This window comes from Pundamilia nyererei, unplaced genomic scaffold (assembly GCF_000239375.1).
Source record: "Pundamilia nyererei isolate P.nyererei 1_Seehausen unplaced genomic scaffold, PunNye1.0 scaffold00045, whole genome shotgun sequence".
Classification (NCBI taxonomy): Eukaryota; Metazoa; Chordata; class Actinopteri; order Cichliformes; family Cichlidae; genus Pundamilia; species Pundamilia nyererei.
Genome location: NW_005187446.1, coordinates 3,900,054 through 3,912,615, shown reverse-complemented (window position 1 = coordinate 3,912,615; position 12,562 = coordinate 3,900,054). Strand labels below are relative to the sequence as shown.

Here is a 12,562-nt window from a genome sequence, read left to right as displayed (position 1 = left end):
GGTATAGAAAATGACACATTTTCATATAGTACAATCTGAATAATGCTATTTTATTTACACTCATGCTGTAGTGGCACTCTACTGTGCAAAAGCAAGGAGACTTTTAGGGATTCTCACAACACAGAGGAGTGAAATAGAGATCTTGTGTCTGCAATTTAAGGAGTTCAGGCACAGAGCACATGATCTCAGTGAGATACATGGAAAATATATTACTAATAAAAAGTCTTTCTTTGATATACTAGCTCCTAAACACGCCTGAAATGAACAAGGTGTAGATGAAAAATATTTCTTTCCAACTTCACACAGAATCTACTGCATTCAACAAAAACAATGTAAAAATTAATATGAATAAATTCATATCGATTCTGATCATCTTTAATATTTTACAATGCAGGAAGACAGACAGTTGTTTTTTTTGGGGGTTTTTTTTAACCCCATTTGTGCTAATGTTTTAAATTTGGCAACATTAACTTTATCATGCTGAAGATCTGCACTGCAAAATGAAGCATCTGGCTCATCCAGATAACTTTAGGAGTAACACTGTGCAACTTCTTGGTTGACTTGCACTATGAAAGGAGAATATGGATTCACCTCAATGAATTAACTGCTCAGGCCCCAATAAATTTATCTAAAAAAATACCATCCTTTCCTTGATCTCATGGAGCTCGTTGTGCGGACAGTGAAAACTCTATATACAAACAGACAAGGAGTCCTAAAGCCCTGAGGTTACTTGTTCACCTTATATATACGTCTTAATTATTGTTAAAGTATAATTTAACATCATTCCAACCCCTGACTTTGCTCAATAACCTCAAGTTAAATCTAAGTGGTTTGACAGTACAACCCTCAGGTGCGGTCTAGCAGTAGCTGTCGTGGCGTGCGTCGTTCTTCCAAGGGAAATCTGTCAGGGGTTGGTCTGCAGTGGTCCATGTGTCCTCTCTTTGTTGTGTTTCCGGAAAAAGGCCTTTCCAAACTCATAACTGCTGATCATGATGGCACAGGCTGGAGCCACTTTTATCACCCTGGGGAGAAAACCTGATAGAGAAACCACAGGTATGAGAAGAGTTTATATACAGTCTAAACAGAATGTATGCACTCTTTCAGTAATAAGGTTTCATGTATCAGGACATGAAAACAATCGGGCCCTTAGCAAGTCTTAAAATAAAGGTAAATACAACCTTAAGACGAACTATAAGAGAGGATATATATGTATGTATTTAAGCCAAAGCACAGAAGCAGCGTGTGAAAAAGTAAGCACACACTTAAACTCCTAATTTCTATGGAAGCTGTAAGTAGCAGCCAAGTGCTACTAATCAAATGAAGTTTTTCAGCTGATCAGTAAGTGTGAGCACCGCTAAAAGACCAGTTGGTCTCAAGTATTCACGTGTGTTCCCACAGTGTCAACGAAAAAGCGGCTTCTCTCTAAAAAGAGAGAGGAGGCAGCATGACTTGCATACATCTGAAAAAACCGCAAGACAGACGAGACCACACTGGACATGTTTGGCTATAACGCATAATCCCACATCTGGCCAAAAATCACAAACAGCATGTCAGCACAACTGTGTCATAGGCTACGTTCACACTGCAGGCAAAAGCGCATCAAATCCGATTTTTCTGACCCTATGCGACTCATATCCGATCATGGTATGACAGTGTGAACGGCACAAATCCGATATTTTCAAATCCGATCTGGGTCACTTTTGTATGTGGTACTGAATCCGATACATATCCGATGTCTTAGAAAGCGACTGCTGTTTGAACGGTCATGTCACATTAAATCCGTCTTTCCGTCACTGACACAAGACAGACGCCAATTATCAGCTCCGGAGAAGACATCGTGAACGCTTCCTGGACATCCCGTGAAACTGTTGGGAAGACAACGTTGGAGAAACGTGAACATTTTATTTGTACTGTATAATCTGCAGATTCTGACAGAAATCTGCAACTATCCTTTGAAGCACCGCTCCTCTAAAACAGCAATAAGGATCATTATTAGGTTATTTACATTATTATGTAAATAACAAAATAACTTAAAGCAAAAACTGGGAAACGTAAAGTCCGAAACAAATCTTTATATTAAGGCCATCAAACAATATTGTTTGCTCTGGGTCTAAACAGAGCGCGTTGTGTGTGACGTCTTCTTTTGCGCATGCGGGCCGCTTTGAGCGTTCACACTAGAGCGCGTTTGCTGTCGCATTTTATTTGTAGTGCGAACGAGCAGACAAAAAAAATCAGATTTGATCAAAAAATCGGAATTGAGCATTAAGACCTGCAGTGTGAACGAAGCCATAGTGACTGTCGAGCACAGTGGTGAGGCGGTCATGATGAGGGCTGGTTTTGCAACCACAGAACCTGAGCACCTGCAATCATTAAATCAACCATGAAATCCTGTGTATACCACAATGTTCTTAGCTGAAATAGGGTCATGCAACACGACGACTGAACCTAAGAACAGCAGCAAATCTACAACGAAATGGCTGAAAAAGAAAATGAAGTCAAAGTCCAGACCGCAAACTGACTAAAATGTGGTGGCGCGACCTGAACAGAGCTGTGCATAAGCAAATGTTCGTAAAGCTCATTTAATGGAAACAGCATTGTAAAGAAGAGTGGGCCAAAATGTATTTAAAGTCATACAGGAAATTATTACTTCATGTTACAGCAGCTAAAGGTGTTTCTACAAGTTATTAAACAGTAATATGGTATGTATGTAATATGCTGTTAATCTGAGGTTGTATTTACCAAATGTAAAGGTTGGCAAGAAGTGAAAAACTTTCATCATGTCCTGAAATGTAACGCTTTAGATTTGAAAGAGGGTGGAGGTTGTTTTTACAGCGAGTGTTTGTGACTACCTCAGACTCGCCACTCACTGAGTCAAGGGTCAGTGAAGTACTTACCAGCAAACAGCCCTCTAAACCCGTTTTCTGCCACAATCCTGCACATCACATAGAAGGTGGAGGAGGCCTGACCTGGCACTGCAAACACAAGAGCACCAATTAGCAACAAACAGCATCATCCAACCAAAAACAGAGCACAAGAGATGTGGGTTTAACAATAAAAGGCAGCAGCTTTGCCTCACATATTCCATCACATCCTTACAGATGAGCTGAGAAATATCTTCATCGCTATGTTCATCTGAAGCTGTTACACTCTCTAAACTCCTCTGAGTTAGAAATGTTTAGGACAATCTTATCCTACACTGTGAGTGGATATTCTGCCACCCGTCTTCATTGAGACCGTTTGATGTTTACACCGAGTGGTGCACACTGGCTTAATGGTGTTTTTAAGGAGCACGTGCAGGAGGGCCTGTTCCTCACTCAGCAGTCTTTAAAAGGCAAGGCTTTGAAAAGAGGAGTGGGGTCTGAAACAGGAGAGAAGGGGGCGTCTACAAACAGCTGGAGCAGCCATCACCATCATCCACAGAGGAGGAAGCACACACTTGAGGCACTTATTTGTGTTGCTTATCAGCACTGAGAAGGTTTAAGTGCTCCACAGGGCTTGACTTGAGATGCTTGTCGACTGTCACATGAAAATGTTGTGGCCTCTTAACAGAATGAGGAAGCCTTTTTGATGAGAAGTAAAATGTTTTAAAGCTCGTTGTTGCTTTTATTTAACTCTGCAGACTTGGGTTATTTACCATGCCAACACAAATATGAACATATAGCATCAACATAACCTCCCCAAGCAGCTGCAGATGTACATTTACTATCTTCAGAAGCTTTAATTTAAAAGAAATTAAGCAGATTTACAGTTCTTTGCTTGCAGCTCTCCAAGCTCCACCTGTTTTCTTGTTTTGACGACATCAAAAGGCAAAGTTACAATAGATGCAATCTGAAAGAAATGACAAAAATGAAATAAGAAATGATACGCTGTAGTTTACTTCTGCTTTTTTGCTATCAAATATGTTTATCTGCAGGCTGGAAGTTGAATTCTGTGGAGTTTTAGACGAAAAATTAACTTACAGATCCTGAAACAGCTCCGGATACAAAGGTGATGGTCAGCGTGGGTTCTGTGATGTTAGACAAGCCACACAGCCAGCTCTTGCCCATCTCGTAGTTGTACCAGTACATGGCCGAGAAGGGAACGTCTCGGAGAAGCGTGGGCCCCAAACCCCTCCACAGAGACAGCCAGCCCTCTTTGGCCACTGCTGAGCGGATGCACTGGGTCAGCTCCCTGTACGACTGCTTCTGAGACTGCAGTTTAGTGCGGATCAACTCCAGAGGACTGATCACCGTCACCGAACCCACTTTCACACAGAGGAGGAAGACAAAGCAGTTCATGAAGTGATTTGTTAGTGAAAGTAACATGCTGCTGTGGCACTTTTAATGATTGAGCCTCTTTTTTTCTACTTTAATAATCACTTACAGGCCTGTAAGTTAGACTAAAAATAACACTAACATTTTCTAAATAAAATCTAGCTTGTTGGATAAAATCAGGAAGCCAAGGCCACGGTGCAGAAGGTAAGGGTGGCTGGCCTTGAGACCCCCAACATTGTTAAAATGCTGATGTCTGTTATTAGGCATTATATGGCCAATATTGTCAATATATGGCATATTTCAGTAGCAGTAGGACAGCAGTCAGCTCACCTCTAGCAGTAGCTCCTGCAAGGAGAGGAGCCATCTGAGCATATTCTCCCATCCTGACCCTCAATGCTGCACAGAGCTGGTCGTAACATGTGAAGTAGATCACTGTCGCTGGGACTGCCATCACACTGGAGAAGGCACATAACAGAAAGCACATAACAGAAGGTACATAAATCATGCCTTACTTATAAAATTTTCTAAGCAGGTAAAAGACAGCCACAAAAATGCATCTAAATTTAAAAACTGTGAAGAAAGTTCTGTTTAATGATGCGTAACATAATTAAATATTTGGTTACGATCATTGAAGAAACTCTGAAGTGGCTCACTATGAATAAATACCACATCAAAGGAAAACACTCCGCTGTAATCACCACTGACCCACCACAGCTCAATAACTCAGTATTAAAAGGAAGGGAGGCGCCCAATCAGGAAATAGAAAAAAATAGACTTTACACTCACAGTGTTGGAGGCAGACCGCTCCATAATGACCTGATTCCCTCACGCCGCACTATGTTGACAAATGCATCCTGCAGAGATTCAGAGTTAGGAGTCAGTGAAGGATGACGGCACTCAGAGGTTTTGTATCAGTTCTATCAGCCACTAAAGCTAAGTTTAACTTGTCAGACTGCTAACTTTAAAACATTATACAGAACAAGAAGCTCACTCTCTGCACAGCATTTACTTTTAAGGGAACATTATTGGATTTTGTATATATTAATTTTGTTTTCTGTTTCTTTTTTAATTTTACTTTAAGATGTTTGTAGTGCAGTAAAATCCACAGATGTATAATTTGATTATGTATCCATTCTGAAAGAGCAGGTAATGGATAATAGGTACTGATTTGTAAATAACTTCAGCTTATTATCTATTACACTGCAGTATATTTCTAACTAACTGGACAGCTCATTCTCTGATAATACTTTCTTTAAAGACATAATGCCTTTTGGAGTCAACTTGAAAGAAAGACAGATGTGAAATGTAAAAGTCAGGTCGGAGGTCAAATGTGCCATAATATTTAGATGAAATCTATAATGTGATATTTAGAACATGTACAATTTCTTCATTTTGCCAATAAAAACAAAAGCAGCAGAATTTAAAGCACAGTTTTACAGATAAATGATATTTTATGAAGATTAGACCTTATTTGATCTTGAGGAAAAGTTCATAGGTCCAAAGTAAACTGATATGTAAAATCTCCATCCCCAAAGCTCCCAAACAAAGGCAGTAGGAAACATAGTGGTAAATAGCTCTATAAAGCCTTCTTCTCAATCTGCTGACCTTGAGTAGAGGTCAAAGGACAAATGTGACATTACATTTAAAATCTTTATAAAAATAATATAATATTTATATTATATGTTCCCACTACACACCACACTTGTCACAGATTCTACGTTATAAGGCTTTTTGTCAATTTTCGACCATTAAATCGTTAAGTTGACCTTGACCAAGGTCAATTAACGAAGCAAGGCTTAATGAAGCAAGGCTTAATGAAGCAAGGCTATCGTGTTTACAGACAGAACGACACACAAACAATACTAAAAAACATGGCAGAAGGTAATTATAGAGGTAAACTGTAATGTGGATGTAAAATTTTACCAGCGTGCCACTAAAGTGACCTGAAGCTTTGTACCAGGCCTTGGAATTCCCATTTTCACATATACATATGTGGTCCATAAGTCCATTGCAGTAGACAAAGCATTTGCCTGAAAAATATTAACATCAACATTTAATACAGTGACATCAAACGCAGGCCGGCTGGATGTTCAGGTCAGCAAAATACGAACATTTCGGTGAAGTTGTTACTGGCTAAACCAATTATTGAGTAAAATTCACTGCTGTTTCTAGTGTGGTAATGTGAAGCTAGCAGTACAACAAGGGTATGAAAATGTATGGAAATATAAAAGCAGTTTTGGAGCTTTGGATGTTTCATTGCAGGTATTAAACTCATCCACCTTCACTGTTACACCGTCTCCCTTCCATTCACACACATGTATTCTGACTGTCCTGCCTCCACCTCTCAGGCTCTCTTCTAGCTGCTTCCTAATCCCACTCCTGATTCATATAGGTTATAAAGTTTATAAAGTGACAATTTATACTGCCCCTTAACTAAAATTAGTTTGACTCTCCTGGTTTAGTATATAATGGAGCCACAATAAACATAAAGACAGATCAAATGCTAAAACACAGGGACAAATGACCCTTTTTTAAGGGCCTCACATGGTTTCTACCTCTGTAATATCTCCAAAAAGTCTGCTATGGAAATAAGTTGATCTTTATTATTACTTTAATAATGCTTGTTTTTGCATGCGCAGTATCACGGTCTGATATATGTAACATAATTTAAAAAACGAAACACAAATACAGTCAGTCAACACAGTGTAAATTCATTTCACCTTTGGGAAAGGGATTTTTCTGTGCTTGTAGCCTGATCTTCACAACATCCAGAGGTGTAACTGTAAAAAAAAAAAAAGCAACTCAACATGATTGCCTGTGTTCAGGATGTTTGTCACAATTTTCATTTAATCAGAGAACAAACAAACAAAGCAGCAGTTCAGGAAACTTCTCCAAACCTCCGATTGATCAAAATAATTTTATAACACAATAACAAGTTGTACCTCATAAACCACCAGTTGAGTGTTAGTTAATAAACAAAGGCATGCTTATTGTAATGTAACAAGCTGAAGTGTAGGTGCCTCACCAAACAGCGACGTAAGGATGGCACCGGAGCAGGACGCCACCATCTGTTGGAGGGGAGTAATGGCGCCAGTGGCAGGAGGAGCAGGACTTTCATTATTCATCCTGTCTTCATAGAAAACAAACAAACAGACAAACATTTGATTGCTTTTAATACGGCTCCTATTTAATATTCACACAATAAATCATGACAAGGCTACGATCCCTAAAAAAATTACATGACAGGTCTCTGGCTAACTTTAGCAAGCTAACTAGCACAGTTAACTCCTTACCTACCTACTAAAGTCAGTCAGAATCAGCGACGTCTTTCGTGAACACGCACATTCCTCTCGAGGTTTAAACTATCCTCCTACTACGCCAGTTCCTGCTGTCCTAAAGTCTTTGAAAGCATAAACACGTGTGAAATTGCAGCAGGGTAGTTCCTGACGCAAACAGTGCGTGATGACATAATTTAATTTCCAGCTGAGCACATTCCTTGACTTTAATAATTGTATTTATTTTTGTAACGTCAGATAAAATGACACTAAACGTGCATGTATACTACATTAAAGTTATTGTAAATGATAAAATGTACTGATATAATTGTCTTCGTATAATTTACTTTAGTTTGATAATAGTGGGGAAACGCCACATCCAAGCATCAAGAATATGTTTACGTATTTTTTTTGCGTTGCCAGGTTTGGAGAGCATTCCGTTTCACATCAACACCTCTGTTTTTGAAACTATCGATAATTGGACGGCTGTAACGTTCATAAAAGACAAGTCTTCAGATAAATAATATTACATTTGTTCAATTTAAAAACTAACTCAATAACATAGCGCCTTTTAACGTGGAAATGGTTACGAGGTTGGAAAACGTCAAACATGGCAACATACACCGTCTCCGACACCGGATTTAAAGCGGGAAAGGGACGTTAAGCAAGTGGCATTGCTAAAGTTTATTATTTCTGGATGAGGAGCTGTAAAACCGTATAACCGTGGATATCCTGTGAGAAACAAATCTGCCGACAGAACTTTAGGGACGTTTTTCGACATTTACTTGCATAAAAATGTGAGCAAAGAGGCTAATCGGCGAAGCTGTGTGTCCGCTGTGGAGGGAGGCTGTGAACGTACGTTAAGTTTACATTTAAGACCATTAAAATTGATTAACATGGGGATAGCGAGCACTCTGCTTCAGCTAACGTTAATGTTACATTTTGTTTACGCATTACTGTGTAATAGATGATTGTTTCCTTGCATTTTACGTCCAATTTTTCAAATATGCGTTTTCTTTTGTTTACACACAGAGGACTGACGAGGCCTTTGTGGAGTATGTTAACTCAAGACGAGGGGAGAAGAAAAGCAGCCTTTTCTCGATGAACGGGAATAAAATGAAGACAAAACGCAGTCAGAGGCTTCTGGGACCCAGCTGGCAAGGTACCTGTAGCGTTTATTTCCGTGTTACACCAGCCGCGACTTTTTCCGTGTTTTGCATTTAAAATTTAAAACGTAGATTTAACCAAACTAGCGAACAGCTAACACCGTAACGTACGAATGTAACGCTAATGGATCTTTTGCGAAGTTATTTGATTGTTACTTTTCTTAAAAATAAGCTCTTTTGAACCAGATTGACTTGAATGTTAAAACAGTTGATATAGGTTCGTTTATTTACTTAGCTGCTAATTCAAGTAAGGATAAACTTGATATAAAACGTGCTTTAAGCGTCAAGTTTGTCATTGGAGATCCTAATCCAATCTCTCTTTTTGTTTATGTTTAATCAGTGTCTGGGAAACTCGCTGTAAAACTCACTTGTCTGATAAAAATCACTTGTGAAATGGTTTAACATTTAAGTCTTTCTCTTGTGCTATAATGTTATTCAGGAAAAGGTGGACATACTAGTGACAAGGTGAAGCTGAGTCAGGCGAAACGTACATCAGTTCCCACACAAGTCAAGCCTTTTGCTGGAAAAGTGTTTTACCTGGACCTGCCATCAAACAGAGTTGCAGAAACTTTGGAGAGTGACATCAAACAGCTTGGAGGGGTGAGACATTATTTGGTTACATTCACTGGCTCAAACGTGCATTTTGTCACACTGCTTTTGTACTAGCTTAACATATGAACTATGAAGCTGCGTATACACACCAGCCACTCTGTTGGGTACACCTATTTGTTCATGCAAATATCTAATCAGACAGGCTGGTCTGAGTATTTCAGAAACTGCTGATCTAACGGGATTTTCCCACACAAGCAGAAAATATCCAGTGAGCAGCAAGTCTCTGGGCAAAAATGTTTTCTTCATGTCAGAGGAGAGTGGCCAGACTGCTCCAAGCTGCTATCAGTAACAGTAACTCAAATAGCCACAAACAAACAATGTACATCACATCAAACCTTGAAAACAGATGGGCTATGGAAACAAAAGGCCACACTGGGTGACGCCCCTGTCACAAAAAAAGAGCACCACATGCTTACAATTAAAGCTACAATTCACACAGCATTACTTAAATTGGATGACAGTAGACTGGAAAAAGAAGCCTGGTCTGATGAGTCTTGATTTATGCGCTAACATTTGGATGGTAAACTCATTTAGAAAAAAAAACAACAACAACAAGAAAGAATTGCCCCATCCGGCCTTGTGTCAGTGGTTAGGTTGTTGTTGGTGGTGTAAGGATAGGGGGTATTTTCTTGGCTCACGTTGGGACCAGAGTCTTCTTGCTGACCATGTCCATCTCTTTATGTCCACATTGTACCCATCTTCTGCTTTCAGCAGGGTAACATGGCTAGTCACAAAGCTCAGATCATCTACATTTGATTTCTTGAACATGACAGTGAGTTCACTGTACTCAAATGTGCTCCACAGTCACCAAAATCTCAATCCAATAAACCACCTTTTTGACATGATGGAAAAGGTTTTTCATCACGGATGTGACGCTGATAAATCTGAAGCAACTGTGTGATGCCTTCATGTCAGTATTGACCTGTTTGCAGGAGTTTGTTGAATTAATGTAATGAAAAATTAAAGCCTGAGGTCCAACCAAATACTCCAGTACTTACTGGAGAAATAAGTCAAAACTGAATACATTTCACTCAAAGTAGTATGACTAGAAAATGCTAGTAAGGTTACAAACATGACCAGACATTCAGTAATATTTTTTCTTTTAAAGGCTCTGGGACATGTTTACTCTGAATCGAATAGACAAATAATTATTCTTGAGTTTTTCTCAAAACATTTTATATTCTTTATCTTTTCGCTCAGACTGTGGAGAAGTTCTTCAGTAAGGACATCAAGTATCTGGTATCTAACAAGCGGGAGGCTAAATATGTGAACTGCCTCAGACAGGACTCTCCTGTTCCTAGCCCAGACTCTGGACCGAGTTCGCCGTATCCTTGCTCAAACCCACACCGGCCTGGCAGCCATGGCGACATCAAGAGCAGATCTCAAGGACAAACCGACACGGTGAGTTCACCATCATGTGTCTGTTTTACCGGGATTGATCTCACTTCTTCTCTGGACCTGTAGATCATTTTTCTAGTTATTGATATACTTTTGCATTATCTGTTGTTGTTTTGCAGTTTGTTACAAGCCGAGGGAAGTTTCTGGTGGAGAGAGTAGTGAAAGAGCAGGTTTGTTTTGTCAGCATGAATGATACTTACTGAGGGCTCTTAATTGCTCTGCTAATACACACTTGTTTGTTTTTAGGAAAGGATTCAAGTAAACAAGATCCTGTCAAACGCCCTGGAGTGGGGTGTGAAAATCCTATATGTAGATGGTATGTTTTTTGTGTGTGTGGTATCTGTTGAAGTAATTTTTCTTCTTTGTATGAAATTAAGTTCATTCTGCTTTGACATCTGTGACTTTTCTAAATTTATTTGTGCCAATTCCAGATTTAATGGCATATGTTCATAAGAAAAAAAAGATCATCAAAAGCTCAGTTCCTGCAGCCACTGCGACCAAATTATGTGTAAGTTGAGAATTTCCAGTGTATACTAGGAAAAATAGTCCAACTTTATATTAAGTTATTTGTTTAACATTGGAAGTGTTCACTTTTTTCTGTCGTTTCTAACAGGACAAAGCTGATTCTGCAGCAAAGCAAGGCCTAGAGAAATGCAAAGGTAGACCCCACCCAGACAAATTACTGAGCTTTGCTGGTATATTTTAGTTGACCTCTTCAGGCTGGTATTCTTCTTCTTGCTTTGCTAATAAACGATCTATGTTTTGTATTCCAGGCGGGCGGATTGGTAAACCTTTCATCAAGGTTGAGGATTCAAGTAGGTAAGAAGTCAGTCAGAAGAATCCAGCATCCACCTGCTGTCATGAAATTGTTCCTGTGATTTTTAAAATGGTTTCCTTCTCTTTTGTCAGGCACTACCGTCCAATCTACCTCACAATGTCAAACATGCCTGAGTTCAACCTGAAAACCACTGCTCCCTGTAGTCCGTTCTGTCCTGAGGAGAAGGATCCTCCTGCAAACAAACAGCGGGAACAAAGGTATGTCCCCTTCCTTTTTAAAAAAATCTCTCGCCACTTTAACCCCACCAATTTTATACTGGTGGGGTTAAAGTGCAGAGTGCTGCTTAAACATTTTAAATATGCTATGGAGTGCAGTCACAGTTTCCCCATGTGTCTTATGTAACTTGATCAAAAACTAATATCAGGTCATCATGGGCATGAATGTCCTGGCAAGTCTGGTATTGTAATCATTTGACCCTGAAAATTATCAAGGAAATCCTTAAAAGCCTGAAAATACCATGACAACCATGCCCATGATAGGTGTACGGCTATCTCTGATCATAGCTGTGGGTCTGAAAAGTTCTGAACCATGCAATTGTAAATGGTACTGCTGGAGCTGCTCAAGAGGTCTTAAATGAACTCATGAAGAGTTTATCAAAATACTAAACTTTTTTTTTCATTTGCTTTATTTGCTAATCCTCTGGGCTACTCTGAAACAGAGGTGTGAAAGCCTCAGTCAGTGAGGAGAGAGCTCAAGGACGAAAGAAGAACAGAGAAAAGAAACGAGGCGGCTACTGCGAGTGCTGTATGATCAAATACAACCAGCTTACGATGGTAAGTTTGTAAAACTGTCACACTGCACAGTGCACACAAACTGTTTTTACAATCCTGCTATTTCTAAATGTGAGAACTTCCACACAAGCACTTATTTTGAAAGTCTTTGTGCAGATGCTAAGAGATAAATAATCCCTGGTGAATGATCTGGTATGAGGGGGTATGATTTCGGTTTGGTTAACATCCACGAATTTTCACTTAAACCTGTTTTTGGAAACAAAATGGAGAATCTTTGACTGAAAAATGG

The 12,562-nt window shown here is 39.4% G+C and overlaps 2 protein-coding genes across 4 annotated transcripts in view; one reads left to right on the top strand and one right to left on the bottom strand.

Annotated features, from left to right (window-relative positions):
- Positions 1 to 29: 29 nt before the first annotated feature.
- On the bottom strand, positions 30 to 7,709 carry slc25a40 (solute carrier family 25 member 40). Of its 3 annotated transcripts, none has more exons than XM_005732162.1 (10): positions 7,547 to 7,709; positions 7,279 to 7,383; positions 6,974 to 7,033; positions 6,177 to 6,283; positions 5,040 to 5,107; positions 4,584 to 4,708; positions 3,960 to 4,243; positions 3,747 to 3,828; positions 2,895 to 2,972; positions 30 to 1,035 (listed from the first exon to the last, which is right to left on the bottom strand). In XM_005732162.1, the coding sequence occupies exons 2-10, from the start codon at positions 7,376 to 7,378 to the stop codon at positions 905 to 907; spliced, it is 1,035 nt and encodes a 344-aa protein (XP_005732219.1). In that variant the 5' UTR covers positions 7,379 to 7,383; positions 7,547 to 7,709; the 3' UTR covers positions 30 to 904. The 3 variants fall into 3 exon arrangements, with proteins under 3 accessions (XP_005732219.1, XP_005732217.1, XP_005732218.1); XM_005732160.1 differs by having other exon boundaries at positions 7,551 to 7,709; XM_005732161.1 differs by having other exon boundaries at positions 7,279 to 7,379; positions 7,551 to 7,709.
- A 449-nt stretch (positions 7,710 to 8,158) lies between these two features.
- Positions 8,159 to 12,562, top strand: part of dbf4 (DBF4-CDC7 kinase regulatory subunit) — an 8,433-nt gene continuing 4,029 nt past the window's right edge. Inside the window, exons 1-11 of the mRNA XM_005732157.1 lie at positions 8,159 to 8,383; positions 8,561 to 8,690; positions 9,134 to 9,294; positions 10,507 to 10,707; positions 10,824 to 10,874; positions 10,951 to 11,020; positions 11,136 to 11,212; positions 11,318 to 11,363; positions 11,478 to 11,523; positions 11,614 to 11,739; positions 12,201 to 12,315. Of these exons, the coding sequence (XP_005732214.1) occupies positions 8,630 to 8,690; positions 9,134 to 9,294; positions 10,507 to 10,707; positions 10,824 to 10,874; positions 10,951 to 11,020; positions 11,136 to 11,212; positions 11,318 to 11,363; positions 11,478 to 11,523; positions 11,614 to 11,739; positions 12,201 to 12,315 (954 nt within the window). The 5' untranslated portion in view covers positions 8,159 to 8,383; positions 8,561 to 8,629. The remainder of the gene's footprint in view (positions 8,384 to 8,560; positions 8,691 to 9,133; positions 9,295 to 10,506; positions 10,708 to 10,823; positions 10,875 to 10,950; positions 11,021 to 11,135; positions 11,213 to 11,317; positions 11,364 to 11,477; positions 11,524 to 11,613; positions 11,740 to 12,200; positions 12,316 to 12,562) is intronic.